The following is a 20,964-nucleotide window of genomic DNA, read 5'->3' as shown; positions in this document are numbered from 1 at the left end:
TCTCATGCCTGCGACATATTTGTTGCTTGCCAAGTCCAAGCAACAAGGACGTTCCCTGTTCAGCATTAGCCTGTGTGATACTGTGCACAAATTAAACACTTTGACTTTGACTCTTATTTTGACCAACGTTCTTCTTCAGAGCGTCCCTCATTATGCATGATTAACGTTCCATTCTGGACCAACCGCGACCCCTGGTGGAGACACGCAGTAAGGGCCGAAAACGGTTGGGGCAAAAGCCAATTAAAACGATTAAATAGACCCGTACAAGCTGTTTCATGGGTTGTAATGACAGCTTGGGGCCGAGTACGCCGGTCGGTTCAGTCTAATTTAGCAGTTAATATCTACCCGCCCTTGATAAAGAACCCCCCAACCCCCCCCCCCCCCACCGGCAGGCCCCCTGGGGTTCCCCTTCTGCTGCGGGGGAGGCCGAGTGGGGGACCATCTGGTCAGTGCCTCAGCGTGCTCCTGATCCACGACTATTGGGGGACCAAGTTTAATTCAAATGAATTGGTCCTCCATGTAACTTAGCGGATACAAATCGACAAAATCACATTTACTGTCCCGTCACCGAAGAACTGCATGTCATTTATATTACTTGTATGTTTTTATTAAACCGTTATTTGCCCAGTGTGGGCCCTGGTGTAGGCCCTAGGTGTGGCCCCTGGGTGTGTGGTCCCGGGTCGGGTGTAAGCCCCGGTTGTATGCTGGTTGTAGGCTGCTGGCTGATTCACGAAGCGTTTGATTGAACGTGACGTCTAGTCTGATCCTCAAAGCATCGCTTCTGCTTAGCCTATCTTCACCGCCGAATCTAAGGGCTGCGTTTCACCCATGGCCTCCAGTGTCCGACATTTTATTTAGACACTAAGGCTACTCAATTAAACTAACCTACTTTACTTGATGTTTTACGTTTCGTTGCCAGGAGTCCCCCCAAAAAAGTAATTGCATGCGTGTCTCTCTCTGGACTGAAGGGGGTACTGTTGAGCCGTGTTCAGTGGAGAACGGCTACCAACCCAATCCAAAACAACCAATTAAACTCTTTAAAACGGCAATGCCTTTTGATAATACCCTGCTGGTACAGACGAACAGCTCCTCCTGCGAAAGTAAAACGGTGGAGTATTGACTTTACTACCAGGTCGAGACTGACGCTGTGCAACGCAAAATACAATTCTTTAAAGGGCTTTACTCACCAAGACTCACCACAACATTCACGACTTCATGACTGGGACTCACCACAACATGACAGTCCGTCTGCTATGAAGGTATTATTGTAGCAAAAGTCTTTAGCACCTGTAACTGCAGAATTTGAATGCGTACACTAAAGTCACAGTAAATTTGAAGTCGTATATATTTATTTTGCATGTGTACTCTAAAGTCACAAATGTGTAACAGTACATTTGTAGTCGTAAAAAAAAAATACATATTTTTTATACCATTGTAAACACAAAATAGGGTCTACGAGTACGCTAATCTGTGTTACAGGTGCACAAATCCTTTTGCTACAATTATTGCAGCGCAGTTGGTGCAAAACACATTCGCACACCCGTGTATCATAATCTGAGAACATGCCCAAACGGTGTGCATTCGTAAACCCAAATTTGAACAAATGCATCAGAAGTTGCACATCTGTGAACGCTATGTTAATTCAGCATTTTAATGAGCGAGCACAAAACCATTTTACAACTGCTCGAATCTGCTCCTGCAAGTCTCAGCTGTGGGGTTTTTTGCAGGTTGTTTTGCAACACCCCTAGGTGGTAAATGTGTAGCAAAAGTATTCGTATCCGTAGATGACAGAGCGTCCGTGAGCGGGACAAAATAGTCCCGCCCATAATTTCCTAATCCAATGAAAATCGCCGGCAGGGATGCATTTCTCAAATTACACTGGGACCCACTGCGTGCCAGTCATGGAGCTATAAAGATCGCAGCATACCCAGCGCGGGATACGTTTCTTTCTGGAGAAGTGAAGAGGGCGTCCTACTGAACGGAGATGGGTATCCTACATTATGTTAAATGAAATGACTTAGTTCAAGTGAATTCCCCCCAAAGTATTTCATTAACATGCCGCAAATGTCCTTGAATGTATTTTAATGGTCGCCATAACATAAATTCAGAAATGTTAATGCAATACTTTGGGGAGAATTCACTTGAACTAAGTCATTTCATTTTACATAATGTAGGATACCCACCTCCGTTCAGTAGGACGCCCTCTTCACTTCTCCAGAAAGAAACGTACTGAGAATGCTGCGATCTTTATAGCTCCATGGCTGGCGCGCGATGGGTCCCAGTCAGGGACGGCTGGTATAAATGGGCTAACAGGGCTATCCCTCTTACAGTGAAAATAAAAAAAATATTATTAAAAACTTAGAACATATTGTTTTAAATGTTGGTAGAACCTAAAGGAGCAACAGCACCAAAAAGTGACAGAAAAACCCAGGATATATATATCTTCGTTTTTTTCCTGTGAATGGGCTAAATGTATTCAGCCCAAGCGCAGTAGCGTAAGCTTCCATTGACGTTTGATTGACAGGTGCCCTGACACGCCCCCTTCATATGCTTCCCATTTGGGCTAAACTAGTTTAGCCCAAAGGCTGACCTAGCACAGTAGCTACAGTACAGTGACCTTCGACTAATCACAGCACAGTCAGTAGCGCAAGTGCAGTATGGCGGGCGTTAGCATGAAAATGAATGAAGTGGATTATTTACTTTCTAATCGGTTTTCTTTAATGTCTTTGGAGGAAAAATTGGAAGTGAAAAGATTGGGGACACATCAACCAAACGGTGTACAGATTTACTGTCAGGAGTGCGGTCAGAATATGGCCGGTAATAGTGCATTTGTAAGCGGGTCAACTACGTTTCGTATCGAAACATTTAAAAAGCTGTCTAAATAACCCAACATGACGTGACAAGTGTGTAGAGATAGTGGCCCCTCTCCAAGCTGCATTTCAGCGACAGGCAGTAACAATAAGGTTCTCTAAGGAATCGGAAATGATCTCATTTAATGTTGCATACAACATTGCCAAAGAGGAGTTGCCATTCTCAATTTAAATCCGAAATTATTCTCATGAAGAGAAATGGATTAAACATCAACCCGACGTATAGCAATGAGATGGCATGTGCACAATTCATTGCAGTAGGCCTAATGGGCGACACCTTAAAGCAAAAGACAGCTGCGGACGTCGGAAACGCCACATAGGCCTACATGTCCTTCATGATTGACGGCGACACAGACGTCTCTACCAAAGAGTGTGTGATCGTCTACAGCCGCATTTTGCGCAAAGGGAGACCAGTCAACATTTTAATTGTGTAATACTTTAAGCACAAAAAAAGTTTTATTTTGCTTAATGGTTTAGTTCGAAATGTTCAATTTCAGCTCAGTGAAGCACTTTAAACACCTAATTTTTCTTCTATTTATAATTGTGCTTCAAATAAAGACATGCCTTTCTCTACACCTTAATCTTGTTTAAAAATCATTCACATTATATGAAAGTTATGAACAGAGATATAAAGGTGACCTCATGGCGTCTGGAACCCTGTGAAGTATTGATAAATGTAATGCATTCTTTAGCCCACCCACCCAAAATCACCACCAGCCGTCACTGTAATTTGAGAAATGCATCCCTGCCGGCGAATTTCATTGGATTAGGAAATTATGGGCGGGACTATTTTGTCCCGCTCACGGACGCTCTGTCATCTACGGATACGAATACTTTTGCTACACATTTACCACCTAGGGGTGTTGCAAAACAACCTGCAAAAAACCCCACAGCTGAGACTTGCAGGAGCAGATTCGAGCAGTTGTAAAATGGTTTTGTGCTCGCTCATTAAAATGCTGAATTAACATATAGCGTTCACAGATGTGCAATTTCTGATGCATTTGTTCAAATTTGGGTTTACGAATGCACACCTTTTGGGCATGTTCTCAGATTATGAAACACGGGTGTGCGAATGTGTTTTGCACCAACTGCGCTGCAATAATTGTAGCAAAAGGATTTGTGCACCTGTAACACAGATTAGCGTACTCGTAGACCCTATTTTGTGTTTACAATGGTATAAAAAATATATATATATTTTTTTTACGACTACAAATGTACTGTTACACATTTGTGACTTTAGAGTACACATGCAAAATAAATATATACAACTTCAAATTTACTGTGACTTTAGTGTACGCATTCAAATTCTGCAGTTACAGGTGCTAAAGACTTTTGCTACAATAATACCTTCATAGTCTGCGTGGTCATTGAGTTGCGGGAACGTGGGACCATAAAAAGGTCTCCCACCAGTCTGTCCGTCAGCCCGGGTATTTGTATGTCTAGGCAAATTCTAATGGGAGGAATATATTTTTGAACCTTTTGAATGTATGTTGCAGAGTATATTATTTTATGTAAATTATTTTATAGTATTTGCCTCCAAAGGTCGTTGCAATAAAGTGGCGAAGTCACGCCCTTTCCGGTAGAGCCCATGGGACCTATGAGATCGAAAAATATGAATGGGTTTCACTGGAGAGAAAGTAATTCTTTTTTGTGGTCCCAGTCTTCCCTGGATTACACATATGTTGTTTGTGGATTTAAATAATCATTTTTCATGCAAAGAAAACTAAAAAAAATCTCAAAGAAGTTTGATAATGTTAGGTTTTGTGTGAGTGTACTACAGCTCGTCGCTGCTCTCGATGCAAATTATATACGTCACCACCTGCACTTGGAACTCCAGTACAGACATTACGATGTCGTATCGACACTTGACGTATCGACACGGACAAAACACGGAAGGGTTGTTTATAAACGGTGCTCAATCAGTTGGTTTTGATTTCATTGAACGGAGCCCGTTCTCTCACAAAGCCATTGGAAACACGTCTAAAAGCACTGATGAATGCATATTTTTATTTTCACATATGTTAAAGTAAGGATTGGCATTGTTACGCTACGGCTACACCAGATGCGGAAATTCTGCCGTGCGGAAATAGAACGTTCACCAAGCGGAAATTTTAAATTAACCGGCTACACTGGACGCGTTAAAAATGGCTCCTTTATCTTTTTTGATCTCTGTGTTTATATATTTTATAAACCACAGTTCATCGGCACCAGTTCATCTGGATCAGAGTAACATGGTTAAGTATTAAGTCTACAGCAACCCGTAAATCAAACTACATTCGTATAATGTTAAATTTGAGCTAGACATAGTTACCAAGCAACCATCAACGGACATAAACCATAAACCATTGATACAAAGTTACGTTGGTAAGAAAGTGACCAACTAACTAATTTGATACAAACAAACTAGTTGCAAATGAAATAGCTAGGGTAACCAGCTTCCACGTCAAAGATCAATATAATATTAGTCTGACTAAGTAGGTTTGATATATAGCAAGTTATGTAAAACTTTGGTATTGCAGACAGGCTAGTTGCAGACATATTAGCATAGATGAAAAACTGCGAATAATCTAACCTCTACAGAGTTGTTTTAAACGTATGTTTGTGTGATACTAACTAACTGATTAATTCGTTAATGACAGACAGGCTAGTTGCAGATAGTCTAGCATAGATGACAGATGTGCAATCTAACCACAAGAGAGTTGTTTTACAGTGCCTACAGTGAATAGGAGGAAGGCACTTGCCTTACTTGTTATCCTTGTTATCCTCCAAAGGATTAAAAAGAGGAAACGGACCTGGGTGACTGCAATCAACCAGCGCAGGCGACAGCAAGGGGTATTTTACAACCTGGCGGAGGAGTTGCGTTTTAACGCTGCAACCCATCGATCGTATTTTCGTATGACACCAACGCAGATGGACCACATCCTGTCAGTGATTGGTGCAGATCTCCAGCGACAGGACACCAATTACATCTTATTGATTTATTACCATACTCTATGTTAAAAGGCCCACGCAAACCTCGCGGAAAATAATAAAAATAGAAACCAGTCTATGTCTTAATTTTCCGCGCGGAAATGTCGGCGCGGTACATTCAATTTCAGCGTCTGGTGTAGCCACTCTCATTGCTTTCAACGGTTTCGAATTCTGCTGCGTTCACAACGCGTCCGCAAAGCAAAATTTCCGCGTCTGGTGTAGCCACGGCCTTAAAGTAAGATATTCAGACAGTATTTTCTATAGTTTCTATTAACTGAAAATGAAGAACTTGGACAGTCATATGATTGATGAGATTTTATTTGCTCATACAAAACAGAATAAATAAGACAATACATTGATAGAACTGAGGAACAGCTAAATGTAAATCCATAAAAAACGGCATGTTTAGATGGTGAATTGAGGATGAATTCATGAATGTGTTCATATTAGATATTCACCCTATTCCTTGAAAAAAAATTGTTATGATTTTCCAGATGTTCAATGAAATGTGTCCTTGCCTATACAACTGATAACAATAAAAATTGTAACATTTTCCTCGTTTCCACTAGGGGTATCTTTGCTCTATAATTTTAAAAAAACATCTGTAAAATAGTAAAAATGTCAAGGTAGGCCTATAAGAATGTCTATAATGTGTTACCACATTCAGCTGTATGTGTGTATGTGAATTGCAGTGTATCTGTTTGGATACAAACACGGGCACACGCACTGACATAGGAGCGGAAAAACGCTTCCACACCGGCTACCGACCCCCGAGCCGATCTGGCAGCCGAACACATCTCGTACTCACACCGTCACCGTTCTCTGGGTAAATATTAATTGCAATATTGATGTTAATATCAAAGTTAACCGTAATGTTAATGTCAACATTAACGTTAGAAAATGTGGTTCGATTGGATTGGACACGAGCACTCAATGACAAAAGTTCAGCTAAGATTTTTTTCAGTTGTTTTCATACTGGAACAGGCTAGCATGCTAACTAACTGTAGGTTAGGCAGTAACCAACCTGCGCCTAATGCCGAGGGGTCCATAAAGATCCAAAGGTAATTCGTTTTTGCTTATCACAGCAGGGACACAGTTTGAACTAGTTAATGCACTGCACAAATGGTAAGTACAAGTACGTTTATTATCATCATATGATCATGAAAAATACATGGTCCTATACCAACAATGTAACACACATAACAAAAAATAGAAATTCCCTTTTCTCAAACAGACACTGGGTAAGAGTAAGATTGACAAATAAGAAAAAAATATCTATATATTTTTGGCCTTTTTGTGCCTTTTTTACATGTTATTAGTATTCATCATTAACCTCTTCAGATATCATAACAGAAATCATGCTTTTAAAGTCGAAATAAGCTGATTACACTCTTGCCGTAATCAGAATCCAGTATTCAACGAAGACGTGAAACAACATAACTGTAGTGGCGATTTGTCCTCAATAAAACAATAACTTGAAAATTAAGAAATCAAACAAAGCAACGTAATCAAAATAGCCACTGAGGCACCAGGGCAGGGCCGGCGCTCGGCATAGGCGACCTAGGCGACCGCCTAGGGCGGCAAATGCGTTAGTCAATTAAAATATACGAAACAAACGGAGAAGGGAGGGGGCGCGGGAGCAATTGCCAGGGCACCCCGAAACCGTCACCGTAGTACTGGTGACCCCCCCCCCCCCCCCCCGCAGCGGCTCTGCATCAGGGGGACGAATCTTACGCAGTGCAGGGAGAAGAGTCAACTGTCCAGTCGTGAATTTGAAGGTTTATTTTCTGATCTTACAAGCAAACAAAACAAATGTGCAACAGTGGGAACTGGCCGCCTCATCTCCTTTGTCTCTCTCGTACAGCTGGTAAAAAAACATGACCCTTCCCAGTGCCTGTCTTACCTATGCCCTATATATAGGCTAGTAATAATTTCAAAACAAAAGCATAAACAAACTCAAATTGACTTTAATTTATAATACAAACGAGAAAATAAACATATTTTATATTGAGCAAACAAACTAAATAAATGTTTTACAATTAAATCTTACAACTGCATAGCTCCCACAATAACAAAACACATCATGATAAAGTGGAAAGTGGAAAGAGAGATTGTGTTTTATTGGTACCATTATGAGACCAGAGGTTAAGTACACAACTCATGCACTAAAGACCTTTAACCTGCACTTTGTATTTTATCATATCACTCTCTAATTTAAATACACTAAATCAGGACCTGAGCATCCAATAATATGATATTTTTAGACTCTGACTGAACCATGCTTGCTTGTCCTGTTGGTCACATTTACAGTGACAGTGAGCTATGAAGTTCAAAAGCTTCATGACGTTAAATTAAAAAAAAAAATAACACCCTGCTTGGCAGTTAAGGCAGATCTGGTCAGGCAAGTTTATCAACCACTTCTTAGATTTACTTTTGATGAGTATGAGAAAGAGTATGGTGTTTGATCAACAAGGTGTAGCCAAACTTTAGAATTGCAACAAACTTTACGAACTAAACAATTAAGGCTTGAATCTGACTTGGTGGGAGGTATTCAGAACCTTTGCATTACATTGACTTCACATTGGTGAACTGGTGAACTCATTCTGGAGCCTTTAACCGGGACTGGATGAGGAGAAAGTGGTGACCCTGACAACAGAGGCTAGGTTCAAATCTCATAGCAGAGACTCATTCAGTGATTTACTTAAAGTTTATAGTGCAGGTTTAAGTGTCTTTATCATCTCACTGACTAAAATACACAACACAATTATTCATATACAGTCCCATGGATAATCATTAAAATAGTGTCTATATGACTGAGACAGCCCATATGATTAAATCGTCACAATTGTTGACGGACCCTATTCCCCAACATATGCTCTGACACTGCATCATGTGTTAACCTATACCTGTAGATGGTAAAACTGTGTTTATAACACTGCATCATGTGTTAACCTATAGCTGCAGAGGATAGCAGAACTCTGCAAAGACCCCTGGTCGTTCATACAGCCAAATGCCAGTATGGAGGGGCTGTGTGAATCGGGTCTGGACCTTGTGGAGTAGAGTCATGGTGTCAGAGATGCTGTAGAAGCAGAGAGTACCGGCTCTGTAGTCCAGGTACACCCCCAGCCTAGAGGGACGGCAACCTGGTATTTTAGTGATGATTCTGTTGTGTTCAAATTCAATACTGATTTGGCAAATAGTCAAAGACCAAGACTTGTCATCATTTCCAAACCCTGTTGTATTCCACGAACTGTCCTTGTAACCCACAGCGATGGAGACGTAGTGTCCTGTCCACTTCACCTCCCAGTATTTTCTCCCGGTCAGTCTCTCCTGGCTCAGACAGTTCCCCACTCTCTCCTCTTGCTGTTTTTGTCCGGACAACGTCATTCTTCGGTTACCCTCACACAGAGACAGGGATTTGGTTTTTGTGCTCGGGTCAAATGTTATTTCACATGCATGTTGTAAGAAATCTGCTCTGGTCTGTGGCTCAGGGTGCGTTGAAGGTAAATCATCAGCCTGAGCCAATGCCAGTGAAATCTGAGAGATATTGTCTATTATGAATTTCCTTAGTTTATCTGTCATCTCTGCAAAAGCTCCAGTCACGTTCTCCAAGTCCAGCATTGGAGGGATATCTCTGGTTGTTAAGCCATTGTGTTCCTTGAGATGCACGTTCTGAGGGTAGTTCTGTAGAAACGTGACGTGGCTCTGAATGTGGGAGAGATGCTTCAGGTCAGCTTCACTCCTCTTCATGTTAACGATCTCCCACTCCAGATCCGTATGCAGGTCTTTTAGCCAGCTCAGTGCAGCCTGCTGATTGGTCCTGATCATCTCTTTAATGTCCAACCTCTGACTCTCAAGGGAACGGATCATCTCAGCAAAGGCCTCATCGACATCACTCAATGTTTCATCAGCAGACTGATTGATAGCGTCCATCTTGTGATGAAGCACTTTGAGGTCTTCCCATCCCTTCTGGATTCTTATCCTTGTGGTTTTCTGGTGGCTGCTGAGGTCTTCCTGCCTTTTATTTCTCTCTGCCTCGACTGAGATCATCTCATGGCCTTTGTGTTCACTCACAGCACAAACACAGCAGATACTTTGTTGATCCTGACAGCAGAACATCCTAATTACCTCATCGTGAAGGGGGCAGATGTTGTCCTGAAGGTCTGCTGTTGGTTCCACCAGAATGTGTCTCTTTAACCCAGGAACTTGATAGTGACTCTGGAGGTGCTCCTCACAGAAGGAAGCTTGACAACCCAGGCAGGACTTGATGGCCTTCATCTTCCTCCCAGCACAGAGATCACAGCCCAAATCTTCAGGTCCAGCATAGTAGTGGTCAGGGGGAGCGTCTCGCAGTCGTGTCCTCTTGATATCCTCCATGACATCAGCTAGAACAGTGTTCTTTACCAGAGCTGGTCTTGGTTCAAAGATATGTCTGCACTGGGGACAGCTGTATATGTCCTTTTCATTGTCCCAGTAATATGTAATACAGTCCAAACAGTAGCTGTGGCCACAAGCGAGAGTCCCCGGATCACACAGCAGATCCAGACAGATCGAACAGCAGTATCTGTCCCGGTCCAGCAGAGAGCTTTGCTGCGCCATTCGGCCTCCAACAGAAGCTAAAGTCTGACTGTTTCCTTTGGGCTTCACTGTGAGTGTTCTGCTCATCACTTACTGTAAATCTGTTCATCTTTCCCTTAGTGTACACGCCCAGTGCACAGCAGAGGCTGGGATAGGGAGGTATGTTGTAGAACAATGGAGATAATTATGTGAAAAATAGTTCTCTAGGTGGTAATTGTTTTGACATTTGATTGTTGATTATTAGGGATGTCCTGATAACTCTTTTTCACTTTCGATACGATAGTGACAGTGCAGCTTTGGCTATCTGCCGATACCAATATCAGTCCGATACTTTGTTTTGCTCTTGAACAAATAATAATATTAAGATATAGAAGCACTTTTTGCATATTTGCCAATAAGCCACCTAAAAACATCTCACTAAAGATGGATTGAATGGTATAAATCAAGTCAAAAGATTTGAACAGAGTTCAAAAGTCTAGATGGAGTAAACAATATAAAGATGCACAACATTTAAATATAAAGTGGTTGCAAACAAATAAAGTGAAGAGTTAAACAAATAGCTAATGCCACACCACTGACATGACAAACAGGTAGCTGTCATGGGCTAGCTCTCATGCCTAATTAGCTTCTACTGTTGTTATCACGTGACACGCTGCGCGGATCGGATCGTATTTATTTCTCCCCTCCAATATCAGATCCAGCGTACCTGTCCATTATTGGACCGATATCGATTCCGTGGATCGGATCGGGACATCCCTATTGATTATCTTACTCGATATACGTATGTGCAGTATCCAAGGCAATTTAAACCTTATCCTGTTTCTAAAATAAATCATCATAGGCGTCGATTACGGGGGGGACGGGGGGACATGTCCCCCCCACTATTTGAAATACGAATTTTGTCCCCACCAGTTTTAAAAAAGTGTAAAAATAAATAAAAATAAATTAAAATCCCCACATACTCAACTGAAATCGTCGAGTCTAAAATCATGCAATAGGCGCGCTCGAAGACATAATTTATTATATAGGCCTACCTAATAAACCGTTGGAACACACAAGACCGGAAACCATGGCAACGCCGGTAAACAAACCCCGACTCCCGAGAAGCCCAATCCCTATGAGATCCCTGCTACGGCCATCCGGAGGCACACAGAGCTTTTGGTCGTGATATTATATATACAATTATATTATATTATATACTATTATATATAGAGGTCCGAGAGTCGCAAACGGCAACAATCACTTTCTCCTCCATGCTGCAGTACACCCCGGACTGCACTGCGCTGAGTTTGACAGTTGAACGCTGATTGGCTGTTACGTTACACATGTCACTCAGTGGCCACGCTGTTGAACGCTGATTGGCTGTCATCACGCGAAATTCGTGTACAAGTTGAAAGCGCACATTTTAGCGCCACAAATCCTCGTGAACGCTCTTGCCTGTGCATGGCGAAAGTGTGGCGCGACAAATCAAAAATATTCGCCCGATACGCGTCTATACGTTCACTTTGTATGGGATCTTGTCGTCCCGTTGCGTTTGGTTTGAACGCACTGGAGAAGTTTCAAGACAGACAGCCAAAATTGTCATTTTTATTCAGAAAATAGCCGGTCCTTTTGCTTCCTATAAAAAGCATGTTTGTGACACTGGATAATATCGATATGGATACGTCATCTAGCCTGCATGTGGAGGGCCACATAAGGTAAGAAATTGGTTTACGTAAACTTTGCTGCAGGTTCTGTTTGCTCGTGAATCGTGATGACCTGGCCAAAGGTTACCAACGGTCCCAAGCGATTGTGATCTGATTCTGGTTGGTGTTCCAGTTAGTATGCAGCATTGTACATATAGATTGCAGCTAGTAGCAGCTACACACAGTGCGATTGCTATGCCAATGTGGTTATAGTTGGTTTTGTCTGATTGAGATATGTGATGATTTGGAGCCCGGTAGGCCTATCCTGACATAAATATGTTCTCGCATAACCTGTGTGATTATCCTAAACTGAAGGGGATTTTATTTGCGGACAATTTTCTTATGATGTTGTAACGAGTGAAGTCTACATTGGTCCTTCGCAAGTGTTTGCTGGTGGTCAGGATTTGGCAGATGCAATTCTCCTCTGGGTGCTTGTATTTTTCTTCTTTTTTTTAATGCAGCATAACATATGCTACCAGCAGCCCTTGCTCGTCTTCAAAAGGCTGATGCTCAGTACCTCGTTTCATTTCGTACCCCCTTTACAGTCTGGCATTGTTTGTCTGGTAAATTCTGTTGATGTCAAGATAAGTGTTAAATTGCCAACACTGTTCTTTGTCCTGTGTGTATTAGTATTAGGCCTACATATCCCGAGCCAATGCCCTGGTGTTTCCAACGCTGTTTTGCAAAACAAGCCAAAACACAAACTGTGGTTTTCAACTTTTATTGTTCGAATAGGATCTTCATAGGGCTGGCCCGAATGCCATTTTTCAGGCTTTGAATCGTTGGTTTTTCCGAGCGAATATTCGAATACTCGTTCCAGAAAAAAACACCATCAAAAACAACATTAATAATCCTTATATACTCCCTGGAACCGATTTTGACAGTATCTGCATATTTTGTTGAAGATTTAATAGCTTTTGAACATTAATTAGTAGGCCTAAGTAGGTTGAAGTTCCTTAGTTTTTCCCCATGAAAGCGAACAGCTGTTGCTCCGTTCCAAATCAGCTGTTCTCTGTCATCTCAGCCCTTACGGGAGCTTTTCAATTCATCCTGGAACGTGCATCTTTTCAGGGAATTTGTACAATAAATCCATAACAAATACCGAATATTGATTGTCTTATGTGTCCATATTATATCCATTATATTGACCGGGTATTCCCAAGACGCTCACGCTCTGCAGCAAGCCAGTCACAGTTGATTTGCGCGGCGCTGTACAGCGAACGTAAACAAACAACTAAGCTAAGGTTTTAAGTATTACTTTTCCTCCAGAGATCCCGCTAATGTTGTGTTATAAAGTAAAGGGAAACAAGATATCTATTCTGCCTCCACCTCTCTCGCTTCTCTGCTTGGTGTCGCTGACGCTTATAGTTTGCCTCCCTCGCTCTGGTAACGTCACCTACGTGGAAAAAAAAAAATAACGAAGCTCCGAATACTGATTTAAGCTTCAAATACTAATTTTCCGAACCAGTATTCGAATATTCGAATAATTTCAACACCTGACAATGCACTGTAGAGCATATTGTAATGCAGCGTTGAATGGATGAATAGCTTACATTTAAGGGTACCCAGCACTTTTCAGACCACACTCAAGCTTATGGTTATTGTCCCCACCACTTCTAAAAACAAACTGACGCCCTTGATCATGTGAAGATTGTATAATAAAAAAGGTAATAATTTGACCAAACCCTGCTAGAGGAGGCATGCAGTTCTTGATCTCCATGATGTTTAGTTGAATTCCATACAGCGCCCTGGTTGCCAGGAAAGAGCAGAATCCGGTTGGGTAAATTCTTCAACAACACTGGCAGCTGGCATCTGCTTTAGATTAACAGCTAACGAACGTTTCTGTCAATAATCAGTCATAAGGACCATGCCAGCTTCCTCTGTCATCTACAATTTGGGGAGGTCAACCTCCATGAGATGACTTACTTGAGCCACGCTGGGTGATGCTTCCAGCCGTTGTCATTGGAGCATTAGGTGTTTGATCCACCAGGAGGCGCCAAACTTTTGAGTTTGAATCTGACTAGGTAGGATTAATTTGTCTTCTATGTAAAGATGTTACATTGACTGGTCACTGGTAAAAGGGTGAACATCTTGAGGAGCCTTTAGCAGAGGACTGGATGAAGCTAAAGGGGTTACCTTACCAATCACCAGGAGAGAGCCTGACCCAACGTTCACCATCACCACGATGCTCACATCTTAACCTTTAGTTCACATGAAGAATTACATGAACACACTGTGCTGATTTTATTTTCAAATAAGAGCCACAGAATAACAGTATATATATATATATACATGTGAATAACTTCTATAATAGTGTGAAACTGTATAGTGGTCTATTTTAAAAAGCAAAAGACATTAGTATTTAAGTATTTGACGGAAATGTTATGATCCTTACTTCAGAGATATTCAATCAGCAGACTGATTGATGGCGTCCATCTTGTGATGAAGCACTTTGAGGTCTTCCCATCCCTTCTGGATTCTTGTCCTTGTGGTTTTCTGGTGGCTGCTGAGGTCTTCCTGCCTTTTATTTCTCTCTGCCTCGACTGAGATCATGTCATGGCTTCTGTGTTCATACACAGCACAAACACAACAGATACTTTGTTGTTCCTGACAGCAAAACATCCTGATTAGCTCGTCGTGATGGGGGCAGATGTTGTCCTGAAGGTCTGCTGTTGGTTCCACCAGCTTGTGTCTCTTCAACCCAGGAACTTGATAGTGACCCTGGAGGTGCTCTTCACAGAAGGAAGCCAGACAACCTAGGCAGGACCTTATGGCCTTCATCTTCCTCCCCGTACAGACATCACAGCCCACGTCTTCAGGTCCATCATAGCAGTGGCCAGGGGGAGCGTCTCGCAGTCGTGTCCTCTTGAGATCCTCCAGGACATCGGCTAGAACGGTGGTCTTTACCAGAGCTGGTCTTGTTTTGAAGGTCTGTCTGCACTGGGGACAGCTGTAGACGTCCTCCTCATTGTCCCAGTGTCCTGTGATGCAGTCCAAACAGTAGCTGTGGCCACAAGCGAGAGTCTTCGGATTAAACAGCAGATCCAGACAGATGGAACAGCAGTATTTGTCCCTGTCTAGCGGGGAGTTTCGCTGCGCCATTTGGCCTCCAACAGAATCCAAAGTCTGACTGTATTCCTTTAGGCTTCTTTGTAGGTACTTTGGTTATCGTTTCTATAAATGTAAATGTATTTCCCAGATTTTAGCAGTCGAGACCATACAAGGAGACCCAGAGCCTGTATTTAAGACCAAGAAAGAGAATAGGCCTACACAATGAAGAGGAATGGTTCTAATGATGCTATTTGTTTTGAGGGAGTATTTGTTCCTTTGCCTCAGTCTAGTGCAGGGGTCACCAACCTTTTTGAAACAGAGAGCTACTTCATGGGTACTGAGCCATACGAAGGGCACCCAGTTCTATACACTCTTCTGAAATAACAAATTTGCTCAGTTTGCCTTTAGTTATATATTACTATTAATGATTAATGATACTCATCTATGTGAAGACATGTTAATTAATTAAGTCATGTTAATGATTTCTCACAATAATTATCAACAATGACTTTAAAAAGGTGGGAAAGAGTTGTTCAAGAATGAGTAGTGCCATTTTTAGAACAGGCCTGCGGGTGCCTCATGTGGTCCTTGCGGGCGCCATGGTGCCCGCGGGCACTGTGTTGGTGACCCCTGGTCTAGTGGTTGGATTACATATTCCTTACTGGCAGCACAGCTTTTAGATGATGCAAAGCAACAGTAAAAATGCAATCCCATAATTGATCTGTTTAAAAAGGGTTGGATCTGAAGTTAGGGTTGTGCACAGTTTTAACCCATGAATGACATCTCAGGTCCACGGTAACATAAACGTGGTTTCAAGAATCACAAATGCAAATTCATTCAAGAAATACAAAACACTACAGCCACTTATGTTAGAGGAAAAGTGCTGTAGTGTGTTACAAAGCAGTCTAATGGATTTTTTTAATGCACCAAGTATGAGTGTATGATAACATGTCAATATGAGCACCAGCGGCCCTCTAGCGGTTAACCAAGACTCTACATGACTTACCTGTTCCTGTCAGCTTTGGGTTGCCAGGTACCGTCCATCAATAATTGTGTCTGCGCTGCAGCCGTCTGGAGGGGCCGCGGTTCAGTCTGGTTCACTTTAGTGAATCGACGCACTGTAGTCCGTAGTCTGTAAACTACTTCAAGACAAATTTATTTATACAGCACATTTCATACAGAAGGCAGGCTCAATGTGCTTCACATAAAAACATCTCATGCAACAAAATAAAACAGAATTAAAAATGAAGGCCTAAAATGTATTTAGCAGCTGGATTTAAAGAGGCCAGCAAAATATTTGATTTAATATTAGAGCCTGATCAGGTGAAGAGACGGGCAGCAAAGTTACCAAGCATACATCCAGTGAAACAATTTGTTAACATGATTCCTATTAGGAAACTTTTCCATCATGTTTGACCATCGTGGAGAGTTTAGGATTGGCGGGAGAGGCCAAGTTAAAGTGCAATACACTATGGGGGAAGTGGAGATGTCTGCAAGGCTGCAAGACTGTTAAAGTAATCTACACAACAAAGATGTCAGTCGATTGGCCTCAGTATCAGACTTCGTGGCTCCAGTGGCAATGCAAACGCAAACTATCCGAGGAGAATGTATAGACATTCCATTTCAATTGACTAGTAATTATCTAAACATGGTTTATACTGTATAATATGTATTTGATTGTATATTATAGTTACGATTGATATTTACACGACCCACACGCATACGTATAAAGACAAACACACATTTACATTTAGGGCATTAGCAGACACTCTTATCCAAAATGACTTACAAAATAACATTTGTCAGAAGAAGAGCAACATTATATTGGTACAGTAACATACACGCACGTATAAAGGCGCACAAATGCATAGCTATAAAGACACATACACACACAGACATAAAGACACACACATATAGGTATAAAGGCTCACCCACACACACACACACACACACAGGCATTAAGGCACACACACACATATTGGTATCAAGACACAAACACACACACAAAGGCATTAAGGCACACACACATAGGTATAAAGACACACACACACACAGTAGTTAGTGCTCACAGTTCGCCTGGGACACAATATCCTCTTGTTTGTTACCCGGTTGCGTCACAAGGTCTATTAATACACACACCCACACCCCTCTCTTCCTCCCCTCCCCCCCACGGGCTTAGCATGCAGCGACCCGCGGTGACGTCACCGTGATGTCACCACCCCCAATGGTAATCTGGTGTCAAACGTTGTTGGGTCACCACTCTAGTGTACAGGAACCCAGACGGAGACGGAGAGAGAGAGCCAGAGAGTACGAGAGAGAAACAGAGTTGTAGAGAGAGCCAGAGAGTGAGAGAGAGAAACAGAGTGAGAGAGAGCAAGAGAGTGAGAGACAGCAAGAGAGTGAGGGAGAGTGAGAGAATCAGAGAGTGAGAGACACTGGGTCAGAGAGAACCGTAGAAGAGAGAGACAGAGTGAAGAACACTCTGTGGGACAGGGTTGAGGAAATTTGTATTTGAGAGCGACTCTTAGGGGTGCTGTGGGTCTGGAGGCGTGGAACATGGCTGTCACCGGGGACGACACTGAGTCAGGTAGGCTTTGTTTTCCTTTACATTTGTACAGTTTCCTGTGGAGATTTCACTGTGTCCGTGTCCTCTCTGTGTCAGTGTGTTCTGACCTGGAGGGCAACCTCCATTTGGTGAAGGCTATTTTAGTTGTAGTAGTTTCTAGAACTGTTGGGCTAAGATAAGTAAGGTGCGGATAAGTCTGGTGCCTTTATCACAATTACCTTGTGTTAAACATGATAGTCTCTAAATCACAGGAGGCGAAGGCGGTATACTGAATTCATGTTTGTTTTATGAGCCTAGGAGCTGCTTCACTTCTGCCTACAATTTATATTATGACACGATAAGTCAGAATAGTCAAGTTGTTCATTTCACAAAACTTTTTCCAGAGTTGCCCTATTGTTTTGCTTTTTAATAAATGACTTATTCACTCATGAGACACGACTCCTAGTAACAGGAAGTATGCAGAGTATAGATGTGGAGAAGTGAGGACTCCTCTGGGTGGTTGGCCGGTCGTTAGCTCCTGTGTTAGCCTCAGTTCTGTGTAGCTTCCTAGCTCTCCGTTAGCTTTGTCTGTGTAGCGTTAGCTTGCGCTACACAACTGAACGGTTAGCTTGTTAGCTTCGTCTGTGTGCGGTTAGCTTGTGCTACACTGTGTCTCAACAGTTAGCTTGCTAATTTCGTCTCTTTGCGATGAGCTGGTTAGATATTTCCGTGAGTGAACGGCTAACCTAGCTAGCAACAGTTTGGTCTTTGCGTGTGAGTGTGTATGTGTGCGTGTGTGCGTCTGCGTGTTCCCGGAGGAGGAGTCTGGTCAGTTTGACGTCACCGTCTTTCCTGGAACACGCGCAGGAAAAACAAAATGCAAAAAAAATGGTCGAGGCAAGACGCACAAACTGACGTCAGTGCTGTGTTATCACATTGCCCTGCGCACACACACACACACACACACACACACACACACACACACACACACACACACACACACACACACACACACACACACACACACACACACACGAACGCGTACAACACGTCACCACAATCAAACCGCAGGCAGTTCATTTCTGGATTACAATAATAATAAAATCGTCATGTTGGGGTATAGTGTGTGTGTGTGTGTGTGTGTGTGTGTGTGTGTGTGTGTGTGTGTGTGTGTGTGTGTGTGTGTGTGTGTGTGTGTGTGTGTGTGTGTGTGTGTGTGTGTGTGTGTGTGTGTTTGACAGGTATACAGAGACGTCTAGTCGTATTAATGTCGGTTTAGCGGGTATATCCAACCGTCACCGCGGGGGTCACAAGGGAAGCGAGTAGCCGCAGCTATAGCGTCATTACACAGAAAGACCTGCCTTCTCAATACTTCTCCTTTACGAACATACTGCAATATATGACTTGACGTGGATGGATAGGTGAATTATACTTAATAATACATAATTACAAATCGTTACAACTATCGGTTTGGAGCGGCGGCTCAGTCTTTTTTTTTTTTTAGCGGGCAGTGCTACCGACCGTTGCTATGACAACAGCCTGAAACGCCGGAGGAACGACTTCCTCAGGAAGGAAAGGACAAGACGAACAACAAACAATAATAAACAAACAATCATAAACAATAAACAACCCCAGGTGGTTGTTTATTTTTTTTTTCTGAGGTCGTTTGCACAATGTTTACAGAAGGTGGATTATTAATGTGATGATGATGATGATGACAACCAGATGAGGTCATAGCGCTGACCGCTGAGTTCCCCCCCATGCTCAGATGCCACTGGAGACGTCCCGGCATATCAGCTGCGCTCGCCAGACTCTGACCTGGCCCAGGGGGCTGTGATGTCATTGTCTGGAGGCCACGCCCCTCGTGGTGAGGAGGTGACGCGCAAACGGGAGGTCAGACTGATGAAGAACAGGTGAGGAGGAGGAGGACGGGGTCTGTGTGTTGTGTGTGTGTGAAGGCCATGCTACTTCAGCTGAAAGGTTGTGGGTTCGATGCCTAATGTCTCTACCTGCTGGCCTCCTCGAGCAAGCTGACCTCTAACCCCTACCTGCTCCTTAATGACTGCAGTGTGTAGTAGTGTGTGTAGTTGTGTCTGTTGTAGTGTGTACTCAGTACCTGTGTCTCTGCTGGTCTGTAGTGTGTAGTAGTGTGTAATCCATACATGTGTCTCAGTCTTTAGGGAGGAGTAGTGTGTAGTAGTAGTTTATATTAGTGTGTATTAGTGTGTAGTATTGTGTAGTAGTGTGTACTCAGTACCTGTTTCTCTCCCGGTCTGTAGGGAGGCGGCCCGGGAGTGCCGCAGGAAGAAGAAGGAGTACGTCAAGTGTCTGGAGAACCGTGTGGCCGTGCTGGAAAACCAGAACAAGACCCTCATCCAGGAGCTCAAGACCCTCAAGGACATTTACTGCCACAAGTAGGGCCTCCCGGTCGTCACGGCAACCGCCTCCGGATGACGGGACAGCTGACATAGGGGGAGGGGGGGGGGGGGTTTGGAACGAGACTGAGACTGAGATTTTCTATGTTGAAACTGAAACTTGGAAACCACTTTCTAGACGCTGAGCGGACATGTGACCAGTCACATGTCAGGGAACAGGAAGCAGCGCAGGAAGTCGGGGTACTTCCTTGAGAGGCCTACCGTGTTTCCTGTCCTGGTCAGCAGGGGGGGGAGGGCCTTAACCGGGCTGCCCCCCCCCGCGCAGGTCAGAGCTCAGTGCTCAGCAAGTCATCGGCCGACAGACAGACACACAGCTCGATTGCCAATGCAACCAGACAACCAGACGGACAGACAGACAGACGGATAGTCAGCCAATCACCGCCCGCCCCTCAAGCTCCAGGCATTCCTCTACAAACGTGTTTTTATTGTGTTCTTCTGGTGAGAACCTAGTTTCTGTGTCCACCGTCGCGCTGCACCCTCCATCTTGATTGTAGTCCAGATTTGTATTTTTGTAGTCCGATAAAATGCTTCATTAGAAATGTCATCTTTGTCTTCACCTTCCCAAAGCCACTTGCATTTCTATCCCCTCCATTTGTTTATAACGTCACTGTTTTACTAACATGTGTTTGAGATGACAGAGTGAGATGAGTGAATCCCTGAGGTTGTTGGAGGTCCTCTTCGCACTGCAGCCCTCAGAACGTGTAGTAGTCAAAGTTCCTGTGTGTCATCATTCATATCTTCATGTCCCAGCAGGATATCCGCTGGGACGACTTTCACAACTTTCCCTCATGTTGAATAAAATATTTTTGTTATGCAAGTTGTGTTTTTAT

At 43.1% G+C, this 20,964-nt stretch overlaps 2 protein-coding genes and 1 long non-coding RNA gene across 4 annotated transcripts; 1 reads left to right on the top strand and 2 right to left on the bottom strand.

Moving 5' to 3' along the window:
• Window positions 1-7,932: 7,932 nt before the first annotated feature.
• On the bottom strand, window positions 7,933-17,294 carry LOC132462916 (tripartite motif-containing protein 16-like). Its single transcript, XM_060058697.1, has 3 exons — window positions 14,716-17,294; window positions 10,337-10,341; window positions 7,933-9,944 (listed from the first exon to the last, which is right to left on the bottom strand). The coding sequence occupies exons 1-3, from the start codon at window positions 15,203-15,205 to the stop codon at window positions 8,793-8,795; spliced, it is 1,647 nt and encodes a 548-aa protein (XP_059914680.1). The 5' UTR covers window positions 15,206-17,294; the 3' UTR covers window positions 7,933-8,792.
• A 101-nt stretch (window positions 17,295-17,395) lies between these two features.
• Window positions 17,396-20,951, top strand: LOC132462915 (cAMP-responsive element modulator-like). The gene is made up of 3 exons (XM_060058696.1): window positions 17,396-17,741; window positions 19,468-19,612; window positions 19,979-20,951. Exons 1-3 carry the CDS (start codon window positions 17,711-17,713, stop codon window positions 20,115-20,117), a joined length of 315 nt encoding a protein of 104 aa, XP_059914679.1. The 5' UTR covers window positions 17,396-17,710; the 3' UTR covers window positions 20,118-20,951.
• On the bottom strand, window positions 17,516-19,518 carry LOC132462917 (uncharacterized). 2 transcript variants are annotated; one of them, XR_009526928.1, is made up of 2 exons: window positions 18,697-19,518; window positions 17,516-18,640 (listed from the first exon to the last, which is right to left on the bottom strand). It is a non-coding gene; the product is annotated as an uncharacterized LOC132462917 (long non-coding RNA). The 2 variants fall into 2 exon arrangements; XR_009526929.1 differs by having other exon boundaries at window positions 18,701-19,518.
• Window positions 20,952-20,964: the final 13 nt, after the last annotated feature.

The sequence above is a fragment of the Gadus macrocephalus genome, chromosome 8 (genome assembly GCF_031168955.1).
Source record: "Gadus macrocephalus chromosome 8, ASM3116895v1".
Lineage (NCBI taxonomy): Eukaryota > Metazoa > Chordata > Actinopteri > Gadiformes > Gadidae > Gadus > Gadus macrocephalus.
Note: the sequence above shows the minus strand (reverse complement) of the source record. Positions and strands in the feature narration are given on the sequence as shown.

Excerpts from the sequence above, each read along its gene's own strand:
- LOC132462916 (XM_060058697.1), bottom strand. The coding sequence starts at position 15,205 with ATGGCGCAGCGAAACTCCCCGCTAGACAGGGACAAATACTGCTGTTCC.
- LOC132462915 (XM_060058696.1), top strand. The coding sequence starts at position 17,711 with ATGGCTGTCACCGGGGACGACACTGAGTCAG. Across the intron at positions 17,742-19,467 it reads CGGGGACGACACTGAGTCAG|ATGCCACTGGAGACGTCCCG; the intron begins GTAGGCTTTGTT and ends CCCCATGCTCAG. Across the intron at positions 19,613-19,978 it reads GTCAGACTGATGAAGAACAG|GGAGGCGGCCCGGGAGTGCC; the intron begins GTGAGGAGGAGG and ends CCCGGTCTGTAG.